The following is a 17,311-nucleotide window of genomic DNA, read 5'->3' on the forward strand; positions in this document are numbered from 1 at the left end:
TCCAAGTTGTCAGCCCAGCGTGTGTGGATCTGTGTGTGTGTGTGTGTGTGTGTGTGTGTTGTGCACTCTGCCTGCAGCCTGGGCGTGCAGTCTCAGAGTCAGAATTCATTATTCAGCAGCCGCCTGCTCCCAGATAAAGCCCTGCCCAGCTTCTCCGGGCCCCTGGAGCAGACGCTCCTGCCCACCTCTCCACGGGGCTCCTCCACCACGAGTGCGCAGCGGGGCATGGGCACGTGTGTGGAAGGGGGCGCGTGGGGCAAGGAGCTTCACCATCTGTGCACACAGGAGGCTGGGCTGATGCACTGGTGTTTGAGGTGATTCACGCCCCCAGTCAAGGTGGCCACTGGGGCTGCTGGTGTCCACGAGGCTCAGGGAACCTGGATGGGCCAGGCCTGGCTGGGTCCCACTGTGCCACTCAGGAATCTCAACCTGGGCACCCCCAGCTGGAAAATCGGCGTCCACCAGACAACACTAAGGCTGTGCCTGGTAGCTGCTGTCAGAAATGGGAGCCCTGAGACAAAGGGGATGTTACTTCCTCCACCTGCTCTGGTGGACATCGTACCCCCAGGACGTGGGATCCTGACCTCCTGCTTTGGGATCCCTGGATCTGGGAAGATGGGATGCTGCTTGAGGGGTGCTCAGGAGCGAGGCTAAGCATGATGGGAGATGGCCAACTGTGAAGGCCTCAGAGGCTAATATTCTACTAAGGGCAATGCTTAAGGTCCAGGCAGCTAACCTCACCCCATCCTGGGGCCTGGGGATGGAGAAGGCTGGGCCAGTGAGCCTCAAGGGAGCAGAATTGTCAGGCCTTGTGTCCAATTAGCTGCTGGGGGTGGGGGGCGTGGGGAAGGGAGAGCTGGCAAAATTTCCAAGGACCAAAAAAGAACTTCCTTCTCTTCCAGCAACATACCCCAGGAGAGGCTTATAATGAAAGGGACCCCGGGGACCAGGGTTCCTGAACCTGGAGCCTCTGCAAGGCCATCTGCACCCTTCCTCTTGCTGTTTGCTCTGCAAGGAACGTTCTTACCCACCACCGCCTTCTCGCCTGGACTCAGCCCAACTGGTGCCCAATCCTGAAAGTGCCTCTGCACCCACACCTTCACCCAGGCTGGGTTGGGGTCCTCATCTGTGCTGCCCATGGGTCTCCCCACGGGGAGACCCTGGTGCCCTGATCTTTGCAGCCCCAGAGCCTCAGACGGACTCCTGGGTATGGTAGGATGCCCACTGAAGGTTAACAGGATAAGGGGTGAGCTTGGTGACCTATCTGGAACAGAGCCTAAAGGTTCAAAAAGGGAAGTATTAAACTTTCACAGCATGCTAACAAGAGGTTAGTCCTTTTGATTTCTACAGTCCAGTGACCTGCAGGATGTCACAGGAGCCTCCTTCTAGATAATTCTTTGCCACATTGCCTTTTTTCTTTTTCTATTTATGTTCTATTTCCTTCTCTCCCTTTCCTTCCTCAATTGCTGCTCTCCTTTCTCACTTTTATCTAACCACAATGAAGCAAAGAGTATTTCAGTCTATTGTATCTATTGAATACAAATGAATATCCAAAAAAATTTTAAAACCAGGTAAGTTTAATGTCTCTTTTTTAAAAAACAAATTAACTAGCATGTTCCATAAATGAGGTCATTAAGTGATCTTTATTTATAAGGCTTAGTGGCACTTGATAGGAAAAAAAGATCCATCTCCTCCCTAGGCCCTCTCGTGGTTCTCTCCTGTAGGGGGTGAATTTCAAGAGGCTTGTGCATCTTTAGGAAAAAGCCCATGAACTTGCCCTAAAGAAGGCATTGAGCTTGGCTGCACCTCGGTTTCTATATCGATAAAATGGCAGTAATTCCATCCTGCCAACACATAGCACCCTTTAGCTGAGCCAGCTGACCCTCAGAAACCTAAGCCAGATCTCACTTTTTAAATTTCCACTCTCCCTACTATTACCCATTTCTTTAACTCTTACTACAAAATTTATTCAACAAACATATACTAACTCCTGCAAGTACCAGGTGCTGGGGATTCAGGGGTCAATGTGATATGGTATTGGACCCCAAGCAGAAGACTCGCTGGAACACAGACAAACTGAACACAGGGTGCTGGGTTCACAGGTAGGAAGGAAGTCATGATGGGGGAGAGAGTGGGCACTTGACCTTGGCCAGGGGAACATCTTCCTGGAGTACAGCACACCTGAACTGAGAGTTGTTCTTTTACAGCTTTTACAAATGTTTTTCTTATTATTGCTCGTATTCTGCATGGGGCGTTTAGAAATACACAGATCTGACTGCAGCTTGAAGGACTGGCGGAGAGTCCTTCTGCCTGGTCTGCAACCACTCATTCCCCCGTCAGATCCTTTTCCTCCCCCGGCCTCAGTTCTCCTGCTTCTTGCATCCCTTGGAAACTCGTGCCCCCCCCCCCCCCAATCCCATTGTTATCTGTCCGCGAAAGCCTTTCGAGAATTCTGGTTGCAAAAGCATCCTGCAAGCTCATTAATGTCTACGGTCTTCATCAGCTGCCATTTACAGAGTCAGCTGTGAAGATAACACTTCTCCTCCCACAGGATTGAATGAAACTGTGAAGGCCAAGGGTAAACGGCAGAGGGTTCTTACTACCAGGAGTGCTGCAAGGGAGCTGGGAGGCAGGTTTGGCTCCAAGTTGCAAAGAGCATGTCGCCTTGGAGCCTGTCACGGCTCTCTCGCACCCCAGTTAAAGACCAGGGCTGGCATGAGGGTCACTGGAAAAATGGGATGTGGGGGCAGCAGTTATAGGAGGGAAGCATTGTTACAAGGAAACCTCACCGGGGCTTTGGGCAAGTTTGCTCTCTGGTGCAAACAAGCCAACCCTGTGGACTGAACTTCAGAACTGGCGACAGGTGTAAATCACACACCCAGATCTTTCCTCGATTTGCTTTTGGCCCCTTACTTATAAACCACTCGTGTGGAGTAGTCTGCCGGGCAAGACCGGGTGAGAAGGAAGTTCCCAGGGAGAGACGAGAGAGTAATGAAGACAATTCCCCTTGAGGAACTGGGGTGCGCGGGCAGACTCGGGGAGCGCTGGCTCCTGGGGTCCCTGCGGCCACTCGGGCTCCTGGAGCAGAGCGGCGATGAGGCTGCCGCTTTCTGCTCCGCCTCCGAAGCGCGGGCGCCCCAGGCCGGGTCCGCCAGCCCCGCAGCGGACAGAAGCGCGCTCAGGGCGCACCCCCGGCCAGGCCTCTCCAGCGAGTTCCCACCTTCATCCCGCATCTGCGCGTCGGCACACGCGCGGGCCGGCGGTGAAGCACAGAGATGAGCCCAGGCCTGGCGCTTGGGTGGGAGCGGCGATTGGCGGGGTCCACAGGAGGAGGGCTGTGGGCCCCCCGGAACGCGGCGGCCGCTGGGCCCCAGTCACGTTGCCCCGCGCGCGGTTGCCGGGTGACCCCGGGCTGTTTACCGTCGGGCGGGGAGCGCTGGGGCGCCGGGCTCGCTGCGCGCTCACCGCACCCACCATGGCCTCCCGCAGCGCGGGCACCCTACTGACCGAGTTCAATGCCGCCTACGTGCCCCCCGGCCTCATGCCCGGGTAAGGCCGCCGCGCCCCCAGGCCGCCGCCTGAACCCGTGGGGTGGAGTCCCCGTCTCGCCCGTAGAACCCTCCTCCCGCTCGAATCTCCGTCCCCGCGCCTTTGGGGTTTGAGGGAACCGCGAGCGCCAACGGTTCCTCTGGCTGGGGGCCTCCCCCGGGGCTGGAGCGCTCAGGGCAGGGGGTGGCAGGGACTCTCCGGGACCACGTTCGTAGAAAGTGGGTTCCCAGCGAGCGCCGAGCACACCTGGCCTGCGGCCCGGGAAGGGGGAGGCGCGGGAGCCCCCGCGTGAGGTTGGTGTTTGGAGACGCCTGGGCGGGAGCGAGAGCGTGGGGAGCTGAGAAGGGAGCCGTCTTTTCGGGCCCCAGCCCGGTGTGGCGCCCCCAGGATTCGCGCAGGAGTCGTATTTGTCGGATGAAGGACTGAAGGAGACCGGGTGGGCGCCTGGGTGGGTTTCGAAGAATCTGGCACGGCGGGTGCACTGGCCGCCGGACTTTGTGGTCGGTTCTCCCACCGATCTCACCTAATCCTCACAGAATGCTGGCTTTGAAAGCTTCCCAGTCGGCAGATCTGCCTTGCCTTTAGCATTTTCAGATGCAGGGTCAAACCTACCTTTCCTTTCTCTGGCTGGTATCAAGCCCCACACATCTAAGATGCAAGTCTGACGGTCTCTTCCATTCTGTGGCCCCTTCTGTCAAAGTGTCTGAGATTTCCACTCCCAAGCTTTTCCCCCAGGGTGTAAGATTCTCTTTCTCTCCCCCACCAGTCGCCCCGGGCGCGGAGGGCAGGGACTGGGTTCTGAGACGCTCCTGATGTCAAGCCAGGTGTGTTAGAAAAGGTGGCTTAGGATTTTCCTATTAATCCTTTCCTTCATTTAGGCATTCCTTTGACAAAGACGTGCTGAGCGCTTGGGATGTGCCAGGTTTGTTATAAGACATACAAGCAGGGGCCGCCCTTGATGGGTCCCCGTTGCAGTGTAATCACATGAGGCTTAGTTCAAAGCCATCTTGGCAGCCCTGGAGAGTGGTGTTCATACCACATTCTGGGTGTTTATTATGGGGTTTCATTCTATACATTATTATATTTTTTTCTTCAGATCCCCACCATCCCCAGGTGGGACCTAACCCTCCCCAAGTGTCCCCCCCACTCTGTCTGGGGCCAGGAGGGGTTGTGTATTTCAGGAGCGATCCTGTGTTGCTCTTCTATCCATGCCCCTCGTCTGCAGCTCCCTCGAGCACCCAGTCCTGGGATTGATCTAGAAATTGTGATAACAAGTGAATCATAAAGAAGGCTCCAAGCGTGAGCTGGACTAGTCTGAATAGCTGAACCTGTATCTGCGGCTTTTGCCACGGATCTTTCTGGGAGGGATATGCTGTCCCTAAAATCCCCATCGATGAGGAATGAATTATCTTTTGTTTCTAAATGCTACCTCATTTTGTTAACTTAATGAAAGAATCCCAGGTTCCCTACCACACCTGGATAATTAATTATAAATATTAATCACAGGATTTTAAGCACAGCCAGTCTCTTCTGACACTCAAATCATCCCCCTTACCAGTTTTATTCTTAGAGGCAGAGCATATTCCCAGTGGTAAGGGCTTGGGAGATCTTGTGGCCCAGCCCCCTCCTGTTCCAGATGTGGTCACTGAGGTCTGCCCAGGGGAACTTGCTTGAGTCCCAAGCTGGTGATGGACAAGCCGGCAGTGTGAGCCCCCCGGGTATGAGCACCTACTGTGTACCAGGCACTGTGCAGGGCTCTTTACACACTTTCTCTAAAAAACCTTTGCAACAACCCAGATGAGAAACGAACAGCTTGCCTGGGGTCATTCAGCAAGTTACCGTGCCATGTCCATGTGACTTCAGCACCCAGGCTCTCCTCAATCCCTCCAATTGTTAGCTATTACCATTAGTTAGATCCCTGCCGTGTTCAAGGCCTGATTCTGGGTACCAAGGGAAACAGGATGCTGGGCTTCAGACTCGTTGCCAGGGAGCTCCTCCTGGTTCCTTGCTGCTCTGGGCAACACAGCCCTCAGGCACCTTGCCAGTGCCTGGCCTGTGTGCCCTCCCTGCAGTGAGCAGGGAATTCTTGGGTCCAAGTCCCTGGGATTGTAAGGCTTTTCAAGGGATGAGACCAGCCTCAGTGGGGGCTCTGTGCCTCCTGCTTGCAGGTCACATCTAAGTGGTATCCATCCCCTTGCTCTCTGCCTCTCACCGCACCTCACCAGGCTCTTCATCCAAACACTTGACCCGCCACTGTGCCTTCATTCATGGCCGGACTGCTGCTGCCCCTGACGCCCCCAGCTCTGCCCAGGGGCTCTCACCAGGAGCAAGGGCAGGGCGACTTGCCCCCCCGTCACTTCCCTCTGTCTGCCTGGAGTGGCAGCTGGGCCCCTATCTGCCACTGAGCTGGGCTTGAGCCTTAGGGGCCGCAAGACCCTAAAATCAGTGCATTCCACTATCAAGAGGACATTCTCAAGAAGGTGGCCACACAGAGGTGACTATGTCCCCTTACCCGGAATCCCTAGACAGCCAGCTCTCTGGAGGGAAAAAGACTTGATCTGCAGCATTTCTCTCCTGTCTGTGGTATGAACCCTCCCACTGTGGCTGATTTCAAGCTAGCAGCACAGTGTCACAGTGCAGAGCTGGGAAGAGGTGCATAGCAGCACACGGATCCGATCATTCCACCCTACACATGCAAGAGTCGTAACTAAACTCCAGGACACGGACGGTGGTGAAACATAGTGACATAATCAGGGAGTGATCAGTTTTGAGGGTTTATCACCTTTGTTTTCAATATAATTTCTTTAATTGTGACTTTATATAATTTAATTTTTTTTACAATTAAATTTTAATGCTGGCTTGTTTAACAACAGCTTGAAAAAAATCCTGGAACTTTAGTAATCAGCTCCCTTCAGCCAGTAGGAGCCAGTACTCACCACCTCTAGCACACCCCCGGCCCCTGCCAACTGCTGCAGGCCTGAGACCTCACCGGGCCAGGCCGGGACAGGGGACCCCCTTCCATTTCAGCCCAGGCCCTGGTGCTGCAGGTGCAGCCCTGGAGACAGGCCTGTGCATCCTTGGCTACAAAACAAAGGCCACATGCCAAAGGGATGTAGGAGACTCCATGTGCCCAGATAGGCAACTGATACCTCTCACACAACCCGGAAGAACTGGGAGGCTTCCTAAGAACAGGGTGCCAGGGGCCCCTGGAGACCTAGGCTTTGTAACAGGGACCCTCCTTCTTTCCAGAAGAATCATCAGCCCTTTAAAATGTGCCTCCATTTGTCAGTTCATTTCAACAAATATGTACAGAGCATCTCCTGAGGGCCAGGAATGCCAGGATGCAGACAGGAGGAGAACACCTCCCTCTCTCCCCACGGAGTTTATACTTCAGAAAGAAAGACTAGACTAAAGGCCCAGGTAATTGCAATATAGCCAGAATGTGAACTGGGACAGAAGAGAGTCACAAAGGGGGGCTCCTGCCTGGCTCAGTTGGAAGAGCATGATGACTCTTGATTTTGGGGTCATGAGTTCGAGCCCCACGTTGGGTGTAGAGATGACTTAAAAAAATAAAAACTTAAATAAAAAAAGAGTCACAAAGGGCACAGACAGTTCAATGGAGAGGACAAGCGTGGTCTGTGGGTGGCTCCATGGAAAAGGTCTTAGAAATGGACCTTGAGGCATGGCTAAGGTCCCAAGGCAGGGAGAGGAGGAGAGGAGTGTCTTCGGGATGGAGGGGATGGCCCAAGGAGAGGCAGGGGTGAAGGTGCTGGCCGGATATGCCTCCAGAGCAACAAAAGCCTGTTTAGCTGGAGTGGAAAAGCTGCAACAAGGAAGTGGATGAGAAGGTTGGAAAGATCTCTCCCAGGGGCCCACGTCAAGCAGGTCCTTGAGTGTCTAGCCCATTTGTACTTAATTTCCTAGACAACGGGGAGCCTTTGAAAGTTTGTGCCCAGGGGAAGGGTCTGCTGGCCCTGTACTCCGCAGGAAGTGTTATGGAGAAGGCGCGCGTGGAATGAGGACGTGCTGAAAATAGTCACAAGTTAATTAGTTAATAAGGCTGCTCATGGGATCTCTGATGGCACGGTAATTAATTTTAATGTCAGGTGTGGGGCCAACCAGGGCCATCAAGAGGCAGGGAGGGATTGCTCCCCGTACGCACAGGAATACACACAAGATCATTGCCGGGGGTCCCCGCTGAGCACAGTCTCCCAGCTCGCGTGCAGGTGGCTGAGGAGGGGGTCAAGGAGGAGGTGTGGCAGCACCGTAGGGACTGTTGGATGCCCCGTTATGAAACCTGCCATGCCTGCCATTCCCCTTGGTTCTTTCTACCACGGCCGGCCACACGACCAACAACAGGCCTTCGGAAAGCTTTACGGTAGAACCACACAGGGTCGCCCTCAAGGCACACAGCTGCAAGCGCGGGCAGGGGACACAGACCTGGCTAGCCGAGGCATGCCCTCTGAGTGCTATATGAATGTGAACGTGTGCACATATGTGCGCACCCCTGCGCCCCTCCCCGAGCAGCAAACTCTGAACAGGATCAGAAACCCAACCTTAGGAGGATTGCGGAGGAGGGGGCTTCTATTCTATTGGGATGCAAATATCTTGGCATTCAGAGAAGGTGGAAAATCGGGGAGCAGAGGAGGAGTATGGCAGAGAGCCTGGGGGTGGTGAAGACAAGAATCATAGGAACACGTCACATTTCTATAGCTCCTTTCTTCCGAGGAGCACCAAGGCCCCTGTGGGTGGGACGCTGTGTGCCCGCGTGCGCTCTGCAGATCAGAGCCAAGCCCCTTGAAAGCAGTGTTCTGGGACATGGTGCCCCCCGGGTTTCGGGACTTCTGCCCCCTCCAGCGGACGTTTATTGAGCACTAGTCCTGTGTTAGGTGCTGCGTAGGTGCTGAGGATAGAGGGGAACACAGATCAGCAGAGGAGGTGGATGAATGTGCGCCTGAGCGTGGACGAAGGATGTGACACATTCACGTTTGGTAGAGGGTGTGTGGTTAGGGAAAGCGACAGAGAGCCCTGGTTCTGTGAAAGGGTGGGGAACCCCCCGGGGGCAGGAGGAGACAGGGCATCCCGGTTGGGTGGATGTGTGCGAAGGCTCAGAGGTGTGGGCAGCATGTGACGCTTCCGGGGCATTGGGCGCACGTGGGGAAGCGAGAAGGGAGAGGTGAGCCTTAGTGATGTGATGCATGTTTGAGAAAGATCATTCTGGCAGCAGTGTGGACAGCCGGCTGGAGGGGTGAGCCTTGGTCTGGGAGACTGGAAACTGCTCCGGCAAGCGAAGAGCCAGGCTGGCAGCCATGGGAGAAGCACAGGGCCTAGGGACAGAAGGGGGATGGAGAAGGGAGGATGGCGTGAATCCCGGGTTCTGGCTGGTAAGGGGTGGATATGGGTGTCATTAAGCCAGGCAGAGCTATCCAGGAGGAGGAGGAACAGGCTGGTTTTGATCAGTCTGCACCTGGCACTCGTGGGCAAGCCCTATATGAACGACTAGGTATGTGAATCCTTAGCCGGGAGAAGAAACACAGAGACACAGCTCTGGGCATCCTTGGTGTATGGGCAGTATTGGAAGTCCAACATAAATGAGCTTTCCCAGAGGGAGTGGGTCTCTGAAAAGAGGAGAGGACTCTGGGGCATCTGGAAGCACCTAGAAGATAAGCAGGGGAAGAGAACGAGCTCCCAGGCCATCCCCCTCCACACTGAGGTTCTCTTCAAAGCCTGACCCCAGTGGAAGGCCCTTCTTGGGGCTCCACCAATCCCGCCCCCACCCCACCCCGGGGAATGCGCCTCTCTCCCTGCATTTAAAGGCATCAGAGCTCTTGCACACACACCGTGTATCTCAGTAAATACGGAATGAGGGGTTAGGCAGGAGGAAGAAGGGCTGAGGCTTGTGGACCTCTGGATTCCCAACACTGGCGCACAGTAGGTTCCCAGTAAAGTAATTCTTAACACTATCTCACTGTCTTTAAAAAAAAAAAAAAAGATACACGTACAAAGCAGAAAGAAACAAAGCACCCCAAATCTGAACACCTAGAATGAACCAGGGTTAGCTTTGGTGAACTTCCTTCCAGTTCCTCATTGGGCGTCTATTCAGCAAAAAGACTTGATGGCTGGCTGGCTGGGTGGATAGAAAGATAGACAAAGCAATTCTATAAAAATATGATCATGCCACATTTGCTATTTTAAAATGAAAATCATGAAATGTAATCTTACTAGGACTTCACTGAAGAGAAAGATGCTGGCATAAAATGGAAGAATCCCCAGACTTTAGATAAATGCTAATTCAGCTCAAGAGATATTAATTCCTAAAAGATCCGTCTAAAAGAGAGGGAGGGAGGGAAAATAAAAACCATCCAGGGGTGAGAGTCACTGTGTTGTGTGTTTTTCAACAACACATTTTAAATTTAGTTGCTATGGGTTGACTCTGCTTATAAATTCTTCGTAAGTGCACTCCCATCGCCCCTCCACCCACCCCCCCAATTTTTCTTGCCGAAATTATTTTTCCCCTCGACAGGTTTTATAACATTTACGTTCTGCGCTGTCACCAGACTTCACCTCGCTGCTATTTCTAGTTCCATACTTAAATAGATTTGAAGCTAACCACCACTCCTTTTCACAGAGGTTCTACATTCTGGGTATTTCTTTCTTTTGAATCACTTCCTAGTTGGCAGGATTTCGTCACTGAACGCTACTTGCAAGGAGAGCCTATGGGTTGCTTTGGTTCCTGAGCTCTTTCTTGCCGGGAAAGGACCAGCAGCTGCCTTTCTATCTGAATGGCTGCTTGGTCAGTCTGATGTTCTTGGGTCACGCTCTTGTCCCGACAGAATGTTGCAGACAACCTTTCTCTCATTTTGATGCTGTCGCTTTATGATCTTTCTGTTGGGGTTTGACAGCACCTGATGACCAGCCTCTCTTTCATTCCTGCCTTCTGAACCACTGGAGAAATAAGATAAAAGAGTGAAAGCTGATATGGGAGAACAGGGCTGGTACTGGACCCCAGAAGGAGGTGGCAAAGGGCTGGATTGGGGCAGGCTCTCCTCCTGAAGGAGAGAGTGTGTCTGCCCAAAACAGCACCGAGGAGCCGTGTGGGCTGGCTTGCTTCCAATGAAAAGGGGGAGGGATGGGTGGGCTTCAACAAGCCTCCTTTCCCTCTTCAGCCCGCCAGCCCAACGTTCTTCCACCTGAAGGTGGAAGGACAAGTGGAAGTCGGAGGCACGTCTGTAGGGAGCTCCCTCCATGTGGAAGGACTTATCAGGAGGAAGGAAGAAGCTTCTTCCTACTGCCGGACTCTGACTGCTTGACTGTCTAGCTTATATTGTTATTAGGTTTCATACATAGCGCAAAGAACTCTCAGGAACTCTGTTTCTACCGCTCAGGTTATGTTTCTTGCAAATGAGTTTCCGCATCAGCGCGAGTGTTGCCACCGAGAAAGGGTGAGCCGAGGATGTTGGATTTGGCAATTGGATGATTTTACATTACTTTAATGAAAAAATACAGGCTCACATTGAAGCCGGGGTGGGGGGGAGGTGGTGGTGAAAAATCAGACTGAGGGAGGTCAAGGGAAGAATGGGAGAGGGAGAAACAAAGGCAGAAGGTACAGAACATTCCACAGGGAAATCCGGGAATAAAGGAAGAGAAAGAGTGGGATGCAAGGGGGCAAGGCCCACTGGAGGATTTTGCAACCTGGGAAAAATGCACACAAATGTGCGTGTTTATAGGCAGAGAGGAAGAAGCTAAGAGAGCAGGAGAGAGTATAGATGGCAAGGAGGGAGGACAGAGGCTGAGAGAAATAGAGAGAGACTGATGGGGGCGGAGGGAGGGCAGGAGGGGAGGCTCCAGACCCAGGAGGGGGGAAACCGTGGCAAAGAGGAGGACTCTGTCCCGGAAGTGGCCAAGGTGACCTCACAGGCATCACCAGCCCTACTGTCTTTCCAGGAGAGAAGGAGACCCAGCCATCATCGAGGAACTCGGGAGGATCCAGCAGAAGGGCAGAGGCAGGTGGGAGCAGGTTAGGATCCTGAGGGTCATGGTCTCAAGGATGGAGAGAAGCCACGGGCAGGAGAGGGAAGGCTGGGCGAATGCCTGAGTGCAGTGGAAGGCTTCTCCCCTCACTCCCTGCTTGGGCCCAGGCAACCTCAAGTGCTGCAAGATTCTAGAAGGGCACAGCTGCTGAGGGGGGGTAGGGCCAGGAACCAGGGAGGGGCTCTTGTTCTATTTTGCCCACAGTGGAGAGCAATTGGAAGGCCTGTCAGTAATCCCCAGGCTTGGCTTCCTGACTCCCGCCTGATGGGAAAAAGCAAGCCATGCACTGCTCTCTAATTTTATTGGTGAGGAGGCCGAGGCCCAGAGCAGCTGCTGCAGGTGACCCTGAAGCGCGGACCTTAGACCACAGTGCGCTTTGGCCTGGTGAGACGGGGAAGCCTGTGATGTCGCAGGGGCCGGCAGGCTCCCCGCACTCCCTGGGGCTTCCCTGGTAAGAGAACTCAGCTGAGCGCAGGCGAGGCCCCTGGCATCCCAGCAGGGGAGGCCCCGGGGGAGGTGCTGGGGGTCCCTGCAGCACGGTCGTCGGGCATCTGTGTGAGCGGGCCCAGCTGGAAACATCACTGATGCTGTAGGCATGCAGCCACTCATTTTGTTTGTTCCCTAAACTTTTCCTACTCAGACCGCGTGCCAGACCTGGTGCTGAAAACTGGGGATCCAGAGGTTAGACATGAGCCAGCTGTGCTCAAGGAGCTCCCAGCCTAGTGGCGGAAGACAGAGACAAGGGCATTCAGAGTGAGGTTTGGCTAGGGGTGGGATGGGAACAGAGAACACGACCCACCTAGACCTGGAAGAGGTGGCAAGGAAAGGATCTTCAAGGAAGTGATAGGACAGGTCTGTTTTTTTAAAAAAGATTTATTTATTCAAGAAAGAAAGAGAGCACGAGCAGGGGGAGAGGCAGAGGCAGAGGGAGAGAGAATCCCAAGCAGACTCTGTGCTGAGAGTGGAGCCCAGTGTGGGGCTTAATCTCACGATCCTGAGATCATGACCTGAGCTGAAATCAAGAGTTGGATGCTTAACCTGACTGAGCCACCCAGGGGCCCCATAGTATTTAGCTTCTTAAGGCTCACAGTATTTAATGGGATCCTTTAGTATTTGTGGGCAAGCATCAGGAGCGGCGGGAGAGGGCAGGCATTTCTGATGGCTGGGGGGCACAGGGCAAATGCCATGGGAGAGACAAGGGGTGGGAGGGAGAAAGAGCAGCTACAGGCAGGAAACTGCAAATGGCTCTTTACAACCCGGGGCGGGACAGCTGGTGAGGCTGTAGAAGGAGGCGAGGTCCACTCTCAGATGGCCTTGAATGCCACGCTAAGGGCTTGACTTTAGAAGGTCAGTCCTGCTGAAGTATGGGAACGGGGTGGGAGGTAAGAGCGTGGTTAGGAGGATGAGGGGTTGCTGCGGCCACGGTCCAGGTAAGAGGCAGCGTGGCCATCTGGCCAGTGCTCTTCACCAAGATGGGACTAGCTGTTGGGGAGGTGGTGGGGAGCGATAGTGCCTGGGACATCTGAGGGAAAGGTCTAGTGTGCCACTGTCTACGAGAGTCTGAGGGAACTTCTGGGCTGGAGATGAAGACCAGGGGTCATCCACACAAGGGTGACGGTTAAGGCCTCGGCATGGATACCATCACGCAGGGGACTGTGTGGGCTCAGGATGGACCCTGGAGGAAGAGAGCAGAGGAGGCGCATCATGGCGGGCGGGGGGGAACCGGGAAGGAATGGTCAGAGAGGCAGGTGAAGACCAGCAGACAAGGAGAGAATAGTGTCCTAAAATCCAGGAGCGGCGTTTCGAGAAGGCAGAGGTCACCAACGTCCAGTGCGGCAGGCGACCCGTGATGGCCTTGTCAAGGGCCATTTCAAGGGCACCATGGGGTCCAGGCCGGGTTTTAGGAGGTGAGAAGCACTGACCGGGAAAGCATTGATCTCTGTCCCTTGCACAAAGTCTGACGCTCCTGCTCTTCGGGGGTCGCCGGTCTCCCCTCACTTGGCCGCAGCAAGCCTGGCTCTCTGTGTAAATCTCACCCGACTGGGGCTCCTTAGCATCCTGTGCGGGCGTGTGTTCCCCGGGGTCTCCGGGGGCCCCACTCGCCAGACCCCTGCCCCTCTCGCTGGCCTCCGTGGTTGCAGTGGGCGATGGGGCTCCTGGCAGCCGGTGTGAGTGGCGCCTCCCGAGGCCAAAGGCTGCAGCATGTGAACCCAGGCCTTGGCTGCAACCAGTCTGACAGCATCATCACACTGCTGTGTCCCCCTAACTTCTGATATTCTCGCGACCCTTAACGAGATAGCAGTAGGAGGCCTCCCATCTTCGGAATGGAGAGTGACTTGTCTGCAGGCTTGCTTGGGGCTCAGGATGGGGCCCCGGTGCTCTAGTCCCTGCCTCAGCCTCTAGTCTGGAGGGATGACCGTCCTCTATAGGGAGGAGAGGCCCAGAGCCTCTTTCCCTCATCGTGCCCCGGAGCCCCGAGCTGGGCAGTGCCCCTTAGGGAAGCTTCTCAAAGCCCAGAAGTGACCCACGGGGCCCACTGACCCCATCCCTGGGTTTTCAGGGCCTCTCTTGGAACTGGCCCTGGAACCTTGCACTGATCTCCCTTCCCGTTCTCCTCACTCCCCATTACCATGGCAGGTACCAAGGCCATGTCCCCAGTGTGGCCTTCTCCTTTGGCTCCCCCTACGGCACCACCACCCTCAAGTACTTCCAGGACCAACGCCACGCTGCCCTGGAGAAGAGCCACACTCCCTTCAGCAAAGGCGGCCACTTCCCGACCCTCTTCTCCTCCAACCCCGACCTGGTGCTGAGTAAGCGCTCCCACACCCGGGATCGCTGGCTGCACACCCCCGTCTACACCCGCTTCAACCTGGATAGTGACCGCTCCGCCCAACTCGTGGGTTTCTACCAGGTGGGCTGCCCTGGGCTGGGCTGCTACCTCCTCTCCGTGGCGGTGGGGGAGTGGGCTGGAGCGATGGCGGGGCCAGAGACCTCTCACCCTCAAAGAGTGACTTTGTTTGCTTTTTCTGAGCCCCTGAGATAGCAAGGAACCTATGAGTTTGGCTAGGGGCACTGGGGACAGGGCTTGGGACTCGGTTTCTTAGATGCCCCCTCCATCCCAGGGACTCCTGGGGCTCTTGTCCCTGCTTACCCCCACTGCGGGTAGAACTGGAACCTTTGGGGATGTGCCCACCCTCACCTCTGCCCCGTGGCCCTGTGGGCCCTTGCTTACTTCCTACTAGAGTAAAAGGCCAAAGATTCACCTACAGGATGACCCCCCCCCAACACACACACACATAGGGCCCACTAAGCCCCCGTCGCCGACTGTCCTTGCCCACCTGGGTCCTGGTGCCCACCTGACACCTCTCTGTTTCACAGACCCTCTGAGGATGTGCCCCGAGTCAACCTCAGCCCCAGACTGGAACCTAACTGCCCACCCCCTGATGTTCTGGTCCTGCTCCTCTGGCTCTTAAAGCCTCCTCTGGGTCCGGTTCAGACACATCCCTGGGGGCCACAGGCACCGAGGTGTTCGCCCACCTCACTGGGGGCCGGGGCTCATTCTCTGCTGTGTTCCTAGAAACCCCACTCTCTCCCTCTTTTCTCTTGCAAACATCCCTCCAGCCTGAGTTCAAGGACACGAGTACCTCCTGGTCCTTAGGGCAGAGAATGTATGAGAAGGCAGCTTCCCCAGGGAGAGGACCGGGTCAACGCTGTCAGACGTCCAGGGGCTGGGGGACTGTGTCAATGGGCACAGAAGGGTCTTTGCTCTCCATCATGGCTCTCACACAGAGGACCCCCCAGTCCTGGGGAGGAGGGGGGAGGGAGAAACAAACTTGCCACCTGCTGAGCCAGGAGTCACATACCTTACCTCTGCTGGTTGCTTGTCTCCTTTACTCTCCCTAGCAAAGCTGGTACGCTGTGGGCCATTATCCCCATTAGACAGATGGGAAGCTGGTCTCAGAGGGGATACCCAGCTGGGGACTCCAACAGGGGCATTAGGGGAGGCAGCCCACACACCCTGCCCAGGTATAGCCAGGTGGGAACTGCAGGGGCCCCGCGTCACTGCTGCATACTAACAGCCTGTCATCTCTTCCTTGGGTCGAGCTGTAGATGGCACAGCGGCATCGGAAGTACTATCTAGACAAGACGGGCATGGTGCCCCGGGTCCCCTACTTCGTGCTGCCTGTGAAGGAGCGGGAACGGTACCCCCTCCCCACCGACATGTGAGTGCCTGCCTTCCCTTCATTCATGCATTCTACAGACACATGTCCATGGGCACCTGCTTTCAGCCAGGCACGCAGCCACTCACACCGAGAAATGAGTTAAGGTCTGGCCCTAAGGAGCCTACAGTGCAGAGGGTGATGGTTACAGAGCAAGGGGTCAGGGTTTGGGCAGCCTCACAGGGAAACCAGGAACCTGAATGAGCGGAATCAGAAAGAGTGTTTTCCTGGCCAGATGCCTGGGGAGTTTGGGAGCAAACCCCACCATCTTTGCTGGCCCGAACCCGCAGGCTTCTCCCCTGCAATGGCAGCCTTGCAGCTACACTCGTCCAAACGTGGTCACCGCTGCTCTGAGCAGTGAGGAACTGCTGCCCTCTGGCGGACACAGAGGACACTACACAGAGCAGGGAATTGGTCCCTCCCTCCAACTCTGACCAGACTCAGAAAATGTTGTCTTCGGGACTACAAAATAGCTTTCAAAGTCCAACTGTCCATCTAACAAAATGTGAACTTTCCCCACTGCCTGAATCTCACTGCTTTTATCCAGGAGAGCTGCTTTTCCCACGGAAGGCCAGCTCTGCCCTGTAAGATAATCCAGGTACATGTTTGTCTTGCTCTCCCTCCTGACACCAAGGCATGGAAATCAAGTCCATGCTGCCAAGGCGTTGTGTGGGGAAGGAGGCATCAGGAGGTCAGTGGAAAGATCTTGGGTTTCCAACTACATGCTGACCCTTTGCTTGCCTCAAGAACCCCAAGCCTCGCCACCATCATTATTGATAAGGCAGCAAAACTTTCCATTGAGTTTAATGGTTTTTTAAAGACACAAATTTAACTGCCTCTGTAGTTTCCTCTCTGTAAGATAGAGGGACCCATTTTATAGATAGGGAAACCGAGGTTTAGTGATGGCCTCAGAAACTTGTGCCAGGTAGCAAGTCTGGTTGGAGGTAGAACCTGGAGAAACCGAGATCTCCTGACACCAACTCTAGGACTCTGGGTTGGCCATCTCCACCCCTTGGGTGGCTCTGAGTCAGACCAAACCTGGAGGCAGTGTGGGGCCTCTCCTGAGGACATATTTCCTCTCGAGATCACTCTGGGCCGGATCTGCACCTCCCCCAGCTGTGGGGAGCCTGGGACGCCCCAGCTCCATTTCTTCTCCGAGTTTTCTGGCAGCATATGCAGCTGATGGCTTCACACAACTCAGAGGGCCAACCAGGTCATTGGGAGTAGTAGGGTCAGTGCCTGCACGCAGCCCTTTTCCTGATCACCACTGTGGCTTGGGGCAAATCCCTGCCCTTTCCCGAGTGTCATCACCATCACCACCATCACTACTATCACCATTACATCACCATCACCATCATCACTGTCACCACCATCACTATCACCACCATCACCACCACCATCACCATCATCACCATACTGTCATCACCGTCGCCACCATCACCACCATCACCATCATCACATCACCACCATCACCATCATCATCATCACCATCAACACCATCACCGTCACCA

General features: G+C 54.9%; 1 protein-coding gene across 1 annotated transcript in view; it reads left to right on the top strand.

The window, feature by feature from the left end:
* Window positions 1–3,475: 3,475 nt before the first annotated feature.
* FAM166C (family with sequence similarity 166 member C) overlaps window positions 3,476–17,311 on the top strand; it is a 14,695-nt gene continuing 859 nt past the window's right edge. The window contains exons 1-3 of the mRNA XM_021697746.1: window positions 3,476–3,549; window positions 14,218–14,491; window positions 15,691–15,803. Of these exons, the coding sequence (XP_021553421.1) occupies window positions 3,476–3,549; window positions 14,218–14,491; window positions 15,691–15,803 (461 nt within the window). The remainder of the gene's footprint in view (window positions 3,550–14,217; window positions 14,492–15,690; window positions 15,804–17,311) is intronic.

The sequence above is a fragment of the Neomonachus schauinslandi genome, chromosome 10, assembly GCF_002201575.2.
Source record: "Neomonachus schauinslandi chromosome 10, ASM220157v2, whole genome shotgun sequence".
Classification (NCBI taxonomy): Eukaryota; Metazoa; Chordata; class Mammalia; order Carnivora; family Phocidae; genus Neomonachus; species Neomonachus schauinslandi.